General features: G+C 44.7%; 1 protein-coding gene across 2 annotated transcripts in view; it reads right to left on the reverse strand.

The window, feature by feature from the left end:
- Positions 1-18,135, reverse strand: part of LOC138516989 (programmed cell death protein 4-like) — a 141,515-nt gene that overhangs the window by 54,451 nt on the left and 68,929 nt on the right. For both annotated transcript variants that reach the window (XM_069632482.1, XM_069632483.1), the window contains exon 8: positions 9,257-9,371. In XM_069632482.1, coding sequence (XP_069488583.1) covers positions 9,257-9,371 — 115 coding nt within the window. The remainder of the gene's footprint in view (positions 1-9,256; positions 9,372-18,135) is intronic.

Here is an 18,135-nt window from a genome sequence, read left to right on the forward strand (position 1 = left end):
AGTAATAGAGCTCCATACAGGAGTAAAAGAATACACATGTGGGGGCATGGACTGCAGCGCAGTCGATGCGGATGCTCGGCTAATGGTCCCGCATGAAGCACAGGCGATAAGATCACCACTTCCAGTCTTTCACTGCTTCCCATCTGGTCGGGATAAAGCACGGGATGTGCCGAGGGACAGTATGTGCACCACAGAGTCCGGGACCTAACCTGTTCATTGTGATATGTGGCAGCTGCAGCAAGACCCTGGCCGCCGCAGTGAATATTCAAAATGGCACTGCTGTACTTCTAACATACACAGCTCCTTCCCAACTACTTGCAGGCGAGCTGGAGGTGAATTAAAGGAGCGGTTCGCAATGATCACAGCTTGGGTTGCAGTGAGCGAAGAGCCTGCTCGTCCCTCGTCCTGCCTCATGCTCCTCCTCCAGGGTGCTCCAGAGCTTGGCGAATCCCTCAGGATTGAAGGCCGGATGGCCGGATTCTTTGGGATAAGCACCCACTCCCTTTGAAATCAGCCGCCCGCTAAGAGGATCATCACCATAACGTTATTAGTGCATTACAACAGGCGGCCATAACTAAAGAATCCTTCATCCCGCTTGGAACATGAGGAATTGATGTGCTGGAAAAGGAGGGGACGGAGTGGGGTCTTCCACCCCCCACAATCTTCTCCATAGCAATAACTGGGCCCGTTTCCTGCACGCCGGGGAGGCTCCATGGGCGCCTGGCAGACTAATGCATATTCATCGCTGGAAGCACACTCATAGGGGGATCCACATTCAGCCTCCATCATGAGAACTTTAGATCCCACAATCACCTGGACCCTAGATATCTCCATGGCAACTTGGCTGACTAGAAATTAGGGTGGGCAGGATATATTGACCGGATTCGATACTAGCAGGGCAGGGGTCCATGAGGCCCCATGACCAAGCAATCCAAATCCCCAAAAATGCAGACATATCCACAATGCTGTTTCCTCTGGACAACGGGAAGAAGGCAGATCTGATGAAATCTCTGCTGCCGACCCAGGAGCGTCCCACTGGTCAGCTCCCCACCAAAGAGGACATTCAATCTTTCATGCTAGATATCAAATCAGAGTTCCGCAGCTGCATGTCTGAGATATCCACCAAACTAGAGAGATTGGGCCAAAGAGTAGTGGAAGTGGTACACAAGTGGATGCAGTGATCCATCTGGTCGAGACACCAAGGGTTGCAACTCAGGAAAATTCCCCATCACAGTCCTGAATCATGGCTGTGCCCATTTGGAGTTTCACGGCAAATGAGGCAAACTAACATCAAACATCGAGCAAGCAGAAAGCAACACTGAAATAATAATGGGCAATATGTGGTCCATGCCCGACCTCATGTGACCGGTCACTTCATGATCGTTGGGGCGATCCGCCCTATATTTTTGCATTCTTTTTTTGTGGTTCTATATTTTGTTTCTGTTGGTTTGTTCAGTTAAAACCTCGGTTAGAACATGGCCCTGGATACACTAACTCGGGATGGCGACTGAATGCCAGCTAACCCCACCTCCCCCACTACGGAAGATGACAGCACAGGGGATTTGTCGTTACCTCACCAGATCTTGGGTTTTGTGTCACTCAATATCAAAGGTTTGAACTCCTCAGTGAAACGAAAGTCGGTCCTGCGTTGGTTGAAAGATTTGGAGGGGAGTCAGTGATCTTTTTGCAGGAGACTCACCTCCTGACTTTGGGACTAGATCCGCCTACGGAGTAGAAACATCCCGAAGCAATTCCTGACCACCAGCGGAACTAAAGAGGGGGGGTGGGGGGAGGACGCGATTCTTTGGCAAAAGACACCCAGTTTGAGGAACTGGACACCATACGAGACCCGGGAGGCCGATATATTGGAGTAAAAGGTATGTTGTTGGGGCAGTTGTACTCTCGGATCTCGATTTATGCCCCTAATGAAGGACAGGATTGATTTTTCTGAGAGCTTGAGGCGACACTCCTACCCTTCCTGGAGGGCCAGATCGTTATTGGGGGAGACTTAACAGCATCCCGGATCCCATCAATGATAAAAAGCAGGACCCCTCAACTAAAGACTTCAAGATCGCCTTACGCATCCTTCATTTTCTTTCCAAGTCCCTGGGTATAGTAGTGTTCAATCCAGAAGAACTTTACGTTTTTCTCCCATGTTCACCGCTCCTCATGTATAGATTTAATCTCAGTAACCCCATAACTTATGCCACTTATCGATAAGGTCTCCATTACCCCCAGTATTCTTACTGACCATGCCACAGTCCTACTCCGGGTTAAAACTTAGCAGCCAGCACCCCCCCCCCTTCCAGACCTCAATGGCGACTATATGAACCCATTTTAAATGACATGGCGCTGAAGGATGGGGTAGCGAAAGCAATACAAAACTTGTTTCGGGAGAACCCTACTGAGCTCACGTCCCCAGCTATGACATGGGATGCCATGAAGGCAGTAATTAGCAGTCTTTATAGCCCATACGGTGGCCTATCATAAGCGGAAAAAAAACAACCCAAGCCCAATTAGAACAAGAGGTCTCGAAGATTGAGGGAAAATATAAGAAAGGTTGGTCCCCTAAACTACACCTAGCCCTTCGTATTGCCCGAAACAAAACTGGAGGCGCTGTACACTGAAGAAACTCCCTTTTAATGATGAAAACAAGGTTACTATGCCAAAACAATAAGGCCAACCATTTTTTGGCAAGGAACTTAGCGCAATCTAAGACACGTAATGCCATTATAGGCCTTAGAGATCAATATGGGGAACAGGCTAAACTGCACTTAGCAAAGGCCCATTTAATGGAAACCATGGCACCTCAGGTCCAAAAGAGGGATATTGAAGGGGACGCGCTCTGCCACACTTTTTCCAGGAGGACATAGAAGCTTTAGAATCCCCAATTCAGCCAGAGGAGGTGGAAATGGTAATTAAATCCTTAAAGGGGTGCGCCCCGATGGGTTTTCAACAAAATGTTATAGACACTTTAGAAGTTAATTGTTGTCCCCTCGAACAGCCCTTTTAATTTTTTCAGAGAGACGGGTACTATAACTCCCTCTATGCAAACCTCTACCACTGTCCTGCTGCTGAAACCCAGAAAAGATTCTAAGAAGTGTGCCTCCAATAGGCCAATCTCTGTTAAAGAGTGATGAAAATATTTTTTCGAAAGTATTGGCTAATCGCTTGGCTCCACTTCTTCCAACACTGATTGATGCTGATCAGACAGGGTTTTTTCTGGGGAGGAAAACTGGGGATAATATTAGACGGACGCTGAATTTGATACACAACCACTTTGAGCTAAGGAACGTTAGCCCTCCTGGCACTAGAGGCCTCAAAGGCATTTGATAAGGTGGATTGGTTCTTTATGCAATCAACCTTGGCGGCTTTTCATTTTGGCCCGTTTCCGAAGAATGATCTCGGCCAACTATATTACCCAAACACTTTACTTTGGGTAAACCGGTAACAAAGGTCCCAGATTCCCCTCACTTATGGGAAACAAGAATGTCCTCTCCCCCTTCTCTTATTCGCCCTAATTATGGAAACTCTGGCTCAACGCATATGTAGTAATCTGGTAATCCAAGGGATCAAGATTCAGGGCTCTCAACACAAGGCGTCTCTTTATGGTGACGACACATTACTCTCGATTGCCAATATTCGGCCTTGCCCTCCAAGCAGCTCTTCCGGAGTTCCAGACCTTTGGTCAAGCAGCGAGATTTGAAATAAACTATGGGAAATAGGTGGCATTGGGGGGGTGGGACTGTCTCCACGTGTTTCTTTCAATCCTTCAGTCCAATCAGATGGGATACCAAATCCACAGAATACTTGAGTGTTAGGATTACGGCCTCATCTAAAGATCTATTCACAGCCAACTGCCCCCCAGCCCTCTTTAAGACGCTAGAAACAGATTTGGAAAAATGGGGGTATCTGGAAATTTCCTTGATGGGCTGCATTACGGCAGTAAAAATGAATTTACTCCCTCGCCCTCTCTACCTTTGTTCGTCCCTTTCGGTGTAAATTCTGAAAAAGGTGTTACTGCGTAAGAAGTCCAGGATCCCTACGAAGGTGAGAAGGGGAGGCGTCCGGTTGGAGGTTAGTGGTTCCAGAAACACCTCTTTACTTGGATGTCCCTCTTTCCACAGTACAAAACACTCAGTTTTCTGCTCTTCATTCCCAACATGTTACGAAAACATCATGGGATGGGGCTTTGGGGAAGTCATGGGATGGGGCTTTGAAACACAAAAATATCCCTAGAGGGTTGGGCCCACTTTCACCAATTGTTCACAACCCTGCCTTCTCCCCTGGCTTGCATCCAGAAGCATCTAGAAATTGGAGGTGGGGTGGTCTTCAAACATTAGCCAAGCTATTTGGTGGGGGGCGGGGGGGAAACCACAATGTACGTTTGATTCCTGTAAACCGACATTTTAACTCTTGAAGTCAGACAGATTTTCATATGCTCAGCTTCGGCACAGGATCACACACCCAGACACAAGACAAAAAGCGACAAGCCTCGAGTAAGATTGAACTAACTGTCCTGGAGGGACCAGGGCCCGGAGGGGTCTCTAAACTCTATGACCTCATGAGGAACGATATGTTAGCCGGCTGCCCATCTTACATGAACTGCTGTGAGACAGACTTAGGCCACCCACTGGAGGATCAATGGTGTCTGATATTTGGACCAGAAATCACTCTTCCTCTAGATGCGTTACCAATAACGAACGTGCATTAAAGAAAACTCTTGTTCCAGTGGTATTAGTCCCCATTACAATTACACCAATTTCAGCCCCCAATGGCTCCCACTTGTTGGCGAAAGTGTGAGGCGCAAGGTTCATATTTTCACATATGGTGGGCTTCCCCACTTATGCACTCTTTTTGGGAAGCCATTGTTGCGGTTATAGAATCCATCACTGGCACCAAACTTCCGATGTGTCCAGAAACTCTCCTTTTGGGGGCCCAAAGCGCACAAACAGATCCTAAATCTGGGGAGTGGGTGAAGCCAATTACCCATTTATTGTTAGCCGCATGCATCACGATTGCTGCTGCTAGAAATCCCCAGAGGGGCCAGATCTCTCCTTATGGTGGACTAACGTTTAGTACATACTGGTGGCTGAAAAGGTTGCGGCCGCACCAATTTATGAACATGTAGCCTTACTGGACTACGATCAGAAGTACCCAGCTTTAACATTTAAACCCAGCTTGGCAAGAATCTATCTGCGGTCTGGGGGTACGTAGTAGTGTTTGATTCTTTAGGGAGGGGAAATACAGGCGGGATACAGGGGGAAAGCGAGATTATCCATGCTGAATAATTTTACCTGTATTTGCTTTCTTTACATATTGTAATGTTTTCCATGTTTCCAACCAATTAATAAAAACTGTTAAAAACAAAACATATGCAATAAAGCCCAGAGATGGATACTATAGAGTACAATGCACAACTAGATATACCTATAACCATTATCAATGTCAGAATGGAGCCTCCCCAACACTTCAGTTGAAACAGTAGCAATATACAAGAGTCAAAGTGTGCTCTAGCACCTTGAAGAGTCTCATGTGCTAGATGGAATTGCCAATAACGATCTTGGACCCAAATAGTCAGACAAGCTCAAAGAATATGGCAAAGTACTACTTTATTATCAGCATAAAATAAAGTAGTGCAATCTGGCGACCAGCAAGCTGTAGTGCACACTCGCACCCAAATTGGATTATACAAAAGGTTTTTATAACTCGACATGCATCATTTATGACGTCATCCTACATGGCAAACTGTAAAACCTATTGAAGGGAGGGATTGGTTAAGGGAACATAGACACACCTATATATCATGCAAGTATTAACAAGATTACTGGATGCCCCTTATAATTGTTCATAACGCGCTTAATAACAAGTGGTTTCTAAGCGCGGTATAAGGATCCGAAACTGTTGCAGTGTTGTCTGGCTTCCAAGTTAAACATGTAGCCCCTGAACTATGCTTCCTCCCCCATCTGGTGGGCACTCCCTGAACCACCTCTAAATACATTTTATACAGATTTTAGCAGAATGGCAGCGTATTGGCCTATGTAATATTGTATAGCATGTTGCTACATAAACCCCCTGATTGGTTGGCATACTTTCCCAACCTTGGATTTTCGGATTGTTAGCAGCACGTAAGCAAAATGGAACCCAGGTGCTAAGAGTAACGTCAGACTACTCCCCATTTTCCCAATTAGTCCATCATCTCTCATCGGTCAGGGCTAAGCCAAGGCTTCTCCTTTGTGGTTGACCTTGCAGCCTGTCCGCTGTTCTGGGACTTGAGGGAGTGTAGGTACACCATTATCTTCGTCTGGAGCTAAATGAATAGCCCTGGTTTTCAACTTCTGAATCACGCGTGAGAAGACCACGAATCTTTCGACCTTCCATTTACTGCCATTTGATTCAATTGTGCTGGAATGCCATTACTACTCTCGGCCTCTAGAGACTTGCTCACTCCACCTTGTATAGGCTTTTCGCATCTTTCATTGTCCAATACTTGGCTCTTGCAGATGATTCCCTCTTTACTTAATCGAAGAGAAATAGGTGTTCTGTACATGGCTTATCCTTAGGACTCCCCTTATGCCTTTCAATAATTCCTCGAATCCAGGCCAATAGACTCCTCTTTATTCCTCACACAAAGCTGTTTTTCCAGCGTCTCCTGACTCTGCAGCCCTGGTCTGTCCCCGAGTTAGCTCGATTTCAACAGGAGTCTGACATCTTAACTTTCCATCATGGCCACCTCAGTCACGTAATGTTTTCTTCTGCAGCAAGCTTCTACAGGTCTCATCTACCTTGCGTTTATACACTTATTAGTCAGCAAGTTACTTCTTCATATTCGATTATATGTTTCTTCTGTTACCACAGTTAAATACTTATTCTTTGAGTATTTTCACATCGTCTCAGCATCTTTCCTTCTGACGTCACTCTGCCCTCGTCAGATTTCACTTATAGCTCTATGATGTCCAATGGTGTGTGTGCCAACATCCTTCCACACTCAGTGAGAGGGTACATTTGACATGGTTGTTGGAGCGTGTATTGTCTCTCGTACACTTGATGTGGTATTGGGGCGATACCTGGTGTCCCACATAGGGCTCTTCTCCTGCTGTTCCAGTATGACGGAGATGAGGGGGTGGGAGCTAGGGATGACTACAAAAGCAATACTGACCAAGTGGGGATGAAATTAGAGGGCGGAGAGTAGAGGCAGGCAGATTTAGAAAGAGGCTGTTGCCATTCAATGAGTCGGGAGTGAATTTATCGAGGAAGTAGCTCAACCAACACAAGATGATAATGGGCTGAGGAAGTCCACAGCAAGTGATTCAAGGCCTAAAGAAAGACAGATCTGTGATCCATAACATTCACAAAAAAATAAACACCCTGTTTTACAGGAACCTTGCCACATCGGCTATCTGCAAAACACACCCTGAGCGACTTCTATACACGTGGTATAAAACATTCATCGTGGCAGAGACTGTGGCAGCGGAATAATACTTTGCAACATTGTATGAAAAAGTGAATGGCGGACTATTCTAATTAGTTGGCAACCCAACTTCAACCTTGGACTTGCGACTTGCTAGCACCACATACATAGAAACAAAACTCGAGTGCTTGGAGATACGTCAGCTTTCCCCTTGTTTTCACAATTACTATACTCTCGGTCTCGCTCATCGGTAGGCCTTATGCCAGCGTCTTCTGTTTGAAGACTGGCCTTGCCAATCTACAAGGGGGTGTAGGTACACCATTATCTTAGCTTCGGGCTTGATGGATAGCTCTGGTTTGTGAGCACTTCATCCTGTGTTACAAGACCACGATGTGTCCATTTCGACAGTGTATTCAACACCGTTTGATTCAATTATGCTGCGTGCAGTTGATCACCATCCCATATCAACTACATGCCCTTTTAATCGTCCAATATTTGGCATCCATAAATGTTCTTGTTCCTCCTAATCTTAGGGAAATATGTTCTTGCGCATGGCCTGCTCGTAGACTTCCTCTGAACTTTTCCCTCCATCTCTCGAAATAGTATTTTGCAAGGGAAAACATCTTCATCATCTTTCCACGTTAAGATCCTAGGCTCGCATTTGGAGGTAGTTGGGTTGAATGACACAAACCGTTGTCCATCTTCTTCTAATGGTCATCCTAAACGTTGAATATATATACTCCTTATAAGCTAGCTTCTATATGTTCTTTCTACCTTGTGTTACAGCGTATTAACAGTTATTGACCTGGGTGTCGCGTCATTCTGCTTTATGTTCATATATCTTCTTTGGGGCATTCCTTTGTGGTCATTAGACTTTGTTTAGCAAACATCAATGTCACGCGCCATTTTATTCATGGCTGCATTCCGGCAACTCAGCAAGGGACATCCTGTTTCATTGTGAGGGTATTTTCTGAATGTCTGCCTGAGTGCATATCGCCTTTTATATCATCGACATGTCGCATAAACGTGTGCATTGGGTTCCAATTGTGGCTCCTTGTCCGTCATTCCAATAGGGTGGGAGTGAGGGAGCGGTGACTAGGAAGACTGCGTCCAGTTTCTCCTCCACACTCTCTCCCTAAATACCTCCCTGCTAAAGCCCTTTGGTCTGCTAGCGCCAACTCTCTACAGATCAGATGCTTCTCTAAGCAGATAGTGGGGGGTAGATCTCTCCTCCACATGAACCTCCCTCTGGTATGGTCTCCCTGCCCCTCTCAGGCTTGAGCCAAATCGCTTTAAGTTCCAGAACCTCCTCTTGCACCTCTCCTCTCCACATTTTTCTCTTCCCACCCTAGCACTTTGCTTATTGCACAGACCTGTTCTGTCCCTTCCCGCACACCTCTTGTTCTGCACTTGCAAGATCCGAACATCACAAGGCCTAGTAGGACCGGTATTGTATCTTTCTCCCTTGTTCGCGCCCCCCTCTTTTGTGGTGCCTTCAAACACCATTTGTTGTATAGGCGCCTCACAAATATCCAATGAAATAAATATAAATAAATAAATATAAATAAAATTATCAAGAAAAAGGTACTAGACCAACTGTTAACACACATCACTCCCGACCTCTAGGGTGCACCGCTACAGTTGCTCCTTCGAGGTATACCAGTTACAGCATTCCCAGAGCAGCAAAAGGGAGCGGAACCGCAAGTGCTTTTCATATCACTGTTCATTCGTTTATGAATCCATTGCCATTAATGCGGTCCCCAATTTGTGATCATCCCCCTGAATTTGGTTACATGTATGACGGGATATGGCCTATCCTCTGTGCTACACTGTTAGAACCCCTACCTCTTTGATGAGATGCTTCACAGGCCGCTGTCCACCGCCCACTCCCCAAACGTTGTCCAGTCGGATTATTTCTCTTTTGATGCTGAGGAGGACAGCAGCTCTGTCCAAAGCGGCTCTGCAAAGACAAGACAGACAATCACCATTTATTTAGTCATTTTAAATGATTTGGGCCATGTCCCCAGTGGGCCAGAGTGATGTATGTAGGAATAGAGAGGGAAAAAAGACCAATGAGTAGTATAAGGTAATTGTAATGCAGTATTATTGTAGCTTGGATCTGTTGGCATTTTCAAGGATAGTTAAGTAGTAGAATTAGGTGTATACAAAAAAGTATATTTAGGATTTGGCCAAAATACAGACTAGGTCAACTATTCGGCCGAATGCGAGGCAAAATTTCAGCCCCAAACTTCATGAAAACACTCCAGTATGTGTTTTTGTATTCCGCCATTTATTTCAGCACAGTCTTGATTTAGAAACATTTTACAAAAATAAAAATCCACAACAAGCCAAAAATTATATATGTCTGGTACGAAAGTGCATCATCAGCTCTTCCCGACTCCTTCTGCCCCCAGCACTTGCATGAGGCAGGAGCTGCTCCATACATACTCATCTCGCACAATTTATAGCCAGAGGTATGGTGAGCAGACTGGTGTGCGTGTTGGTGTACTATATGGTTTCCAGATAGGGGTTCTCGGATACGAGCTCAACATTTCAAGATTTTAAATTACCCTTTCATGTACAATATTAAAGTAAAGATGGTCTCATGAGAGCATAAGAATGCCAAGTTAGTGTCAGGCTGAATGATTGGGTTGCCAATTGTTGGGATGATGCATTGGGTCACCAAGTGTCAAGATTTTAGGGCAACTAAATGTCAAGGTGTGAGGTGAAAGACGGGCCCCGTCTCTCAACAAAACGAAGTCCTCTCTTACTCCAAAGGGGTTTGGCCAAAGCAATGGTCAGTCTGATTAAGTTCTTGCAAATAGCTCAAATAATCCAGATGAAGTGGCGTCGTCCAGTCTTTCAATACTTCACTCCAAACGTAGACTTCCACAGCCACTAACCCATGGCTCACAGGAAGCCATGTGCTTTTGGAGCCCCCCTGCTCGCTTCCTCCTAGGTGGTTCCTGTACTGCATTCTTCGTGTAGTCTGTCAACAATTTACTCTTATGCGGAGCCTTAGTTTGGGACTTAAGGTTCTAGTGTGCCTTCATGAAGAATCTTCTCCATCCGCTCACCTTTGACCCACCAGGCACCTCGCTGGGTTCAATCTGGGCTCTACTTCTGTTATTTTGAGTCCTTTAAAGAAGACATTCCACCTGCACCAACATGAAAAAGAGGAAACTCTAAATCAATAATTGACTTCGTCTATGTGAATGGTGCTTTATGGTCATCAATGTGCTCCTTTTGTGTGTCTCCATCTGTAACAAGTGATCATAATATGTTGTGTGCCACTTGGCAAACCATGGTAAATGCTATTGATGTGAAACACAGGTCATTGGAAGGTGGTTGCCTTGTGGTAAATAGCGGTAAAAACCGCCTATAATGGTCGGAGAATGCCTTGTGGCATTTTAATCAAATTTTATATGATTCCAATGCCTCATCCAACTGGCAAGCTTCAGATATAGGCCTCACATATAGTAATGCAATGCAATCGTATAGTCAACAAAACACTGCGAATACCAAAAAAGAAAGGCATATCCATGTCTTTGATACCAACGTATTTACTCAGAAGAGAATTTATCGTGCAGAAGTACGAAGTTTGGCAAAACTTCCTCTGTCCATTAGACTGCCCCTTATTAAAAAAGTTCGCCTACATTATAATAACTGGGTTAAAAGTTATAAAGCCAGTCTCTATCAAAAAGACGGAGCAATTATGCTGTCGACTCTAGCGAATAAAAACATCACAAAAATGTGGGCGATAATTAATCAAACCAATAATGCCCAACAATTAGATCTCCAGACATCGATAGTCGAGGCACATCAATGGGTCGATTACCTCCAATCTGTATATGCTTTACCGCCAAATGCGATTTCGATATTAAAGACACGTGAGGCACTGAGGTTTTGGCTACACATTGATCACAAGGAAATAAAACATCTAATTATGACCTCAAGCAATTCATGTGCAGTGGGCCCGGATGGAATATCGAACTCTTTAATGAAAACACATTCACACATATAGAGGAGTGAAGCAGGGTTGTGCTCTGGCTTCATTTTTATATTTAACTTCTTTATTTTCGATCTGGGCCCTGTACTATAATGAACTGCGTAGCAGATGGGCCTCGTATAGGATCGCAAAAGGTTGCTTATTTATTATACGCAGATGATTTGGTACTACTGTCCCGCACTCCCATAGGTTTACAGAACATGTTCATTCAATTAGGGTCATATGCAATATCAAATAACCTTGTGATCAATACGACCAAATCTCAAATTTTGGTTTGCCACAATAAGTTCACTAAAAAATATCACTTGGAAAGGTCGTTGCAAAACTGCATACTAAACCTAGTTCCTAGATATAAATATCTTGGAGTTTATATTGAACATAAGAAAACCTTGAGTACTCTGACATCTGAAATTCGGGTGAAACTAAGCTCCCTGATATCTCAATCCAAAATTATGTTAAGAAAGTATGGGAAGTTTACAGTTAAACATATAGTGCTATTCTATAAGACCAAAGTAATCCCAATTTTGCTCTATGGCGTTGAGGCCTTGGTACCACAAAATCGCAAATTCTGGGATAGCATAGAAGCTAGGTTTTGGAAAAAGGTTCTATCACTTTCCCCAGGAACTCCACTTGCGATGCTGAGATTTGAACTAGGTTTGGTTTCCCTATATGCCCATGTAGTATGGAAGCAGTGTGCCCTTCTACGGAAAATGCTAGATGGCCTAGGGAAACCGACCTTTATAAATGCATTAGCTCAAAACCTATTAACTGCTAAAACGGGTATGTCAAGGTTGTGGAAAAATCATACATTGAATGCAGCTGCTGATGCTTCTGTGTCAATAGAGCTTCTGTTGAATAACCCTGATCATGCTAAAAATAAAATTCATCAGGCAGATTGGATCTCAAACCTGGAACTTTGTAACAATCTCAAAGACTTCAATCCTGAGGCTTTTGGCCACAAAAGGTATGGGGTAATAGCAGAATATTTGCTTAAATTTCCGTCGCATGCATGCAGACGGAAATATTTAAAATTTAGATTTAACCAATATGATACAAACGAGATCTTGTTCAGAAGAAAGTTAATATCAAAGGAGCAGAATTATTGCCGTTACTGCAAAGTTGATGGACAATGTGAATCACTACAACATCTTATAATTGAATGCCCAATTTTAAATGATATTAGAGTGAAATGCTTCGGGGATAAATTGTTGGTACAAAATGGCACCAGTTCTGCGCAAATATGGAATTGTTTGTTTTCTAATCCAAGATTGACTATACAGCTTGCAATTGTGCAATTTCTAAATCTAATCTTCCCCGATCCGAATTCAACCTCAAAACACTGCTCACACTAATTTAAAGTGAACGGTGAATGTTGACCCAAATGAGAACATGGAGGATCTTATCTGTTGACAATTTAATTACTTTGTGGCGTTTTGTTTAGTCATAGTGCTCAAAAATGTGTTATTTAACTTTTTCTTCTTTTTTTTTTTTATGTGTTTCACATTTGTCCTGACTTTGATGGGTTGTAAATATTGTTTTAATTCTTCTTCTTTTTTTTTCTTCTAAGATGAGGAATAATGTATGTATAACAGTGTATATAAAACATTTGAAAAGTTGGTTTTCCAGCTATGACAAAGAAAAAAAAAAAAAAAAATTTTGAGTCCTTTCTATCACCTAGCATGGTCAGGCGGTTTCGTTCCTACACCCGCCTTTCCACAACACCTCTACTTCTCTCTGTGTAGAGAATTTCCCTTTCTACTCCTCCTCTAAGGGGCTGGATCAATCCCAGTTAGAGAGATTTTAATTCCCTCTACTTGTGAGACACCCTCCCCCTAGCATTTTTCCATGGACTTCTGGAACTTTTTCTTGTTCCCCCCCTCATTAGTTATTTTGCTCCGAACATGGGACCCCTGTTAATTGAGTTTATATTTTTTTTATGGAGTTATGCTTTCCTCCATACTTTTTAAAAGGCATCTGCAATTTACTTTTGCAGCAACTTGGGTCCTTCCTTTCCTCTATCTCACTCTCCACTTGTGGTGTTCCCCAGTGACCTAACCTCTCTCCCTAGCTTTTCAACCAATACCTGGCACCCCTCGCCCACCGCATTGCTGGCTGCATTCTGCTCCAATTTTCAGAGCTATGCGCATCGTTTTCATTCTCCCCTCTTCCACCTCTTCGCCCCCTCTCATCTCTGACTGTATGTCTGCAATCGAGGACTGGCGTGCCAGCAATGACCTCTGCCTTAATGCCAGGAAGAGAGATCCTTGGCACACCCGCACCCTCCTTTCCTGTCACTCTCTGGCCAGCCTCACTTGGCCCTCTCCCTGCTGCCACCTGTGAGGCTAAGAACCCCAGGAACATCTTCGACTCCACGCTTTCCTTTTCTCCACACATCTCCGAAGTCTCTAAGGAGTCAAACTACCAGCTGCACCTCCTCAGAGGTATTCTTCCTTTCCTCTCCTTCCCCCAGAAGCTCACTGTCTCCAGAGCTCTGGTTCCCTCTTGGCTGAACTACTGTAACAGCCTCTTTCTTAATCTACCTGCTACTACACTACGACCTCTGCAACTCATCCAGAACAGGACTGCAAGACTTGTCCTTGGCCTCAAGCCCAAGGATCGTATCTCTCCAGCCCTGAAATCTCTTGATTGGCTCCCTGTGGCTGAAAGGATTAAGTTCAAGACCCTTTCCATTGTCCACAAGGCCTTCTGGGGCCTGGGTCTTCAATACCTTCAACTCTCCGTTCGGAAATACCTTCCTACTAGAGTTTATAGCTCCTCCAACTCCTTCAGGGTCAGTCACTTCTCCAAGCAACGAGTTGGGGGTAGATCTCCTTCGGCTGGTGCCTCCTTCTGAAAGAGTGTCCCTTCCTCTCTGAAACTTATCTTCGGTTCCGGGAACACCACAAGACCTTCCTCTTTGCTTCTGCCTTCTCCCTTCCTCTCCCCTGCTGATCTGTCCGTTTCGGCATTGGGCACCTGGCTACCCTTTGTTTTTGGGCTCAGGCCCCTGCCCACCCTGCCACACACCTGCACTGCCTCCTGGCAACCCTTGCACTTGGGTCTGTATCTGCAACTCTACAGTCCCCTTCTTGCACTTATTAGACACCCGTTGACTGCGCCTTATTCTTGCACTTGCCATTTGCTGGCCGCACTACCCGTTTTGATCACGTGTTCCGCACTATCCACTCCTCCCCTGCCCCTTGCACTCTCCCCCTTCGCTCTCTGCTGAATTTGCACTTTCTCAATGGTCACTGGGCCAAGTGAGATCATTGTTTTGTACTCCCTTGCACCCCTCCCTTGCCGCGCCCTGAAACACTGTATGGGCATGATATATATAAAATATATCACATAGCACCCTCTGTGCAGGGTTGCTGGGAGACCTTTGGGCTTTCTAAGAGCTATAAAAAGTATACTTTTTATCCTTCTTAGCTTTTCTTTTTGAGAGATCAGCACACACCACCCTATGTGGAGTGCTGAGGGGTTACTGTGTATCCCCTTTCCTTCTGCTCCTGTAACCTTAACCTTTCTGTTACAGTGAGAAGCATACACTTCTGGCTGGTGGCAGTGGGCATGTTCTAGCGATTTCTGGAGAACGTTTACTTGCAGGCTGTCTCCACTGCTGCAGTTATGCAGAGAAGGTTCACCATTGACACACACTGGTGGCTTCTGTCGTTTATCGCCATTTCTTATGTGCTCGTCTCTTCTTGGTCCTTCTACCATTCAGAGTTGGGAAGGTCCTGGTTCGAGTTTTGTCTTTGGCGGGAAGCCTTTGTGAAGCCTGCTGAGGATCGAGTGACAAGAAACTGGGCAGGAGCCCGAAACCGCTAAACTAGTCTTCTGGTAGTTCCCACTGGGGGTCAGAGGGGGGCTGGCTGTCTTAAATTGTGTAGTTGAAAAGAAATGCAGTTTGTAGAGAATAGCAATGGATGACGTATAACTAATGTGTAAAGCCACATTTGTAACATTAAACACTACTACATTTGTTACAGGTCGGACGGGGTGCATGTAAATCTAAACCCAATCAAGAGTGCAAAAACACTTTGAGGGTAACGTTTTTCTTTCAGTGTGTGAATCTGTTCAGATTTATATAGGTTGGCAAGCTGTAATACCACCTGCAGGGAGGTGTGCAATGAGGAGATTTCTCAATGTTTGCCACACTTGTGACTCAACTCTTTTCTTTGCTTATGCTATAATCTCTAATGAAGTCACTTTTGGGAGTACTTAAATTAAAGTTGCCATTTATTCTGAGACCCCGCCAAAGGAAATAACAATGACACAGCCACGGTTATCGAGGACACAGGTACAGAGAAAGGTGCAACAAACCCCATGGTACGCCAGTAGAGACTTCCTTGAGGAGTTCCAGTTTCAGGTTTGAGACCTAGAGGCCCAAGGAAACAAAAGCATTTTTGGGGACAATATAGGTCTATGCAAAACATGGTAGAAGGGGAACTACAGAAACCCACAACCATGAACCCAGAGGGTATGTTACAAGAATAATTTAGGAGCCTAGTATGGACCCAGAGAAAAGTACATTTGCCACAGGTTTGAGAAATTGGCTCAGAAGGCAAATCAACCCTGGTGAATAAACATATCGTCTTGCATATCAGAGTTATGGTCTAGCCACATAGGGACATTACCTCGGGACCAACAACAAACCAGAGGATCCAAAATAACACAATTAGCCTTCCCAGGAAGGTGACCTCCCCAGCCAGGAGTGAGCAACGACAGTGAAGGTAACTGTAAGATAGACCAAGGCAATTTTCTTAAGAGCAAAAAATCATGCAGAAAAATCATTCCATCATAGCCAGGATAGGCATCGGTGTGTTTTGGAAAGGTTTAGGAAAAGTCAAAAAATAATTCTTTTAGTTCTTTATAGGGCCTTGTCTGGTCCTACCAGGTGCATTAAGAGGAAAAAAGCCAAATGTGATTATGTGCCCTAACCAACAAAACAGACTCGAAATGCCATAAAACTTGGTTGTTGGTAGCTTCATTGGCGATGTTCTTGTGCAGCTGGGGTATGGCAGCTACCTTGGCGGATATTCTTATGGCGAAGGCACCCGGAACACACGACCAAGTTGATTTGGAGGTCTTGAGATGTAAAATGGAAGAGCCACAAGCTAGCAGAAAATGTTCCCACAACCGAGGCAACAGTGGAGATGACCCAAGATTGCCCAAAGATTGGAATTGAGGTAGTGAGGTCCCAAAACACTTCTTGGCGACAGAGGCTTCCTACCTTGAGGTGTTCCAAACAGGAGGGTAAAAGCCTGAAGATGGTGGAAAAAAAAGGCCTGGAAACAGACACAAGACACCCAGCCCATCTAAGAGGACAAAGGATAGCCCAAGAAGGACACCAATCAGCCAAAAAAAAAAAAAAAGCGCCTAGGGTATGGGACACAAAGACCAGCCAGTATGGTCCAACTTGGTCCAAGAGTTTCAGCAGCACGTCCTTGGCAAAATACATCCAGCAACGCTAGTAAGAAATCCATGAAAATAGCTAATTTGAGCAAGTGTCATGCTCTACACAAGATATACCCAAACACTGCTGGGCTGGCCCAAACCAGCTTTTCAGTTTCACAAAAGGCAGATATACACAGGGTTTGGCATAAAATCAATCAGGCTGGCCCTTGTAAATTAATATACAGCAGGAACAATGCTCTTTTGATAACAAAAGAGCGTTCAATAGATAAGAAATCAAAATTTGACGGGGAGCTTCTTACAAATGGGGCGAGTTTGAGAGACATTCTGACCAGGTTTGTGGAGGGGGTAAATGGAACAGTCCATACCTATGTAGACATATATAGATTAAGGACAATGGGCATTGGACATTTTTAAGTGCAAGTAGGCGGTACAGCCAGCTGTGCACAGGATATGAATATGATGGGTGGAGGCAGAAGTAGTAAGGGACAGATGCAGGAGAGGGAACAATGTTAGCTAGCAGGCAGACGAGAGGTAGGTTAAGAGGGTAACTAATGCGAGGAGGTAGGGTTTTAGGGAGGAGGTAGGGATTTTGAACAAATGTATGTGGACTGTTTCCTGGATGTCTAGTGGGGGTGGGAAAGAGATTACAATCCAAGTGGACCAAGAAAAGAGAGAAGGTGCGGAAGTGAGAAGACGCACACGCACAGGGAGGGCGGGAAGCCACATGGGTAGTCAAAGAGGCAGAGCAAAGATTACGAGAAGGCTTGCAGAGTTGGATAGAGGGGGATAGATACAGTGGTGCCTTACTGTGGATAGATTTGTGAACCACGAGAAGACATTTAAATCTGGCCAGTTTAGCCTCATCAGCCATCCATCCTGGTGACGGTACAAGAAGTAGGTGTGAAGTAAGGAGTTCAAAGAGTCCTAGTATCGAATAGTCCGGGAGGCCAAAGAGGATGCTGGCACAATAGTCAGTTTAGAGAAGATAAGGGTGGTTAAGAGTTGCTTGGTGATGTTGAAAGGAAGGAGGTGCCAGATTTACCCCATATTTTTTTAGGTTGAGGCGAGCTGCTGTTCCAGTTTTGGAGATGAAAAAAGAAAGGTGTGAGGAGGGTCATAAACGAAGCTGAGGTTTCTAGCTGAAGAAGAGTAGAGGAGAGTGTCGGGTAGGAACTGGATAGGCAGAGGAAGCAATGATAGAGAGCTTTTGGCAGGGAAGAAGAGTAGCTCGGTTTTGTGTGAATATTTATTGGCAGAGAGACAGTTGGTAATTTTGATAGAGAAATCAGAGGAGAGC

The sequence above is a fragment of the Ambystoma mexicanum genome, chromosome 6q (genome assembly GCF_040938575.1).
Source record: "Ambystoma mexicanum isolate Mex_15411 chromosome 6q, UKY_AmexF1_1, whole genome shotgun sequence".
In the NCBI taxonomy this organism is placed as follows: domain Eukaryota; kingdom Metazoa; phylum Chordata; class Amphibia; order Caudata; family Ambystomatidae; genus Ambystoma; species Ambystoma mexicanum.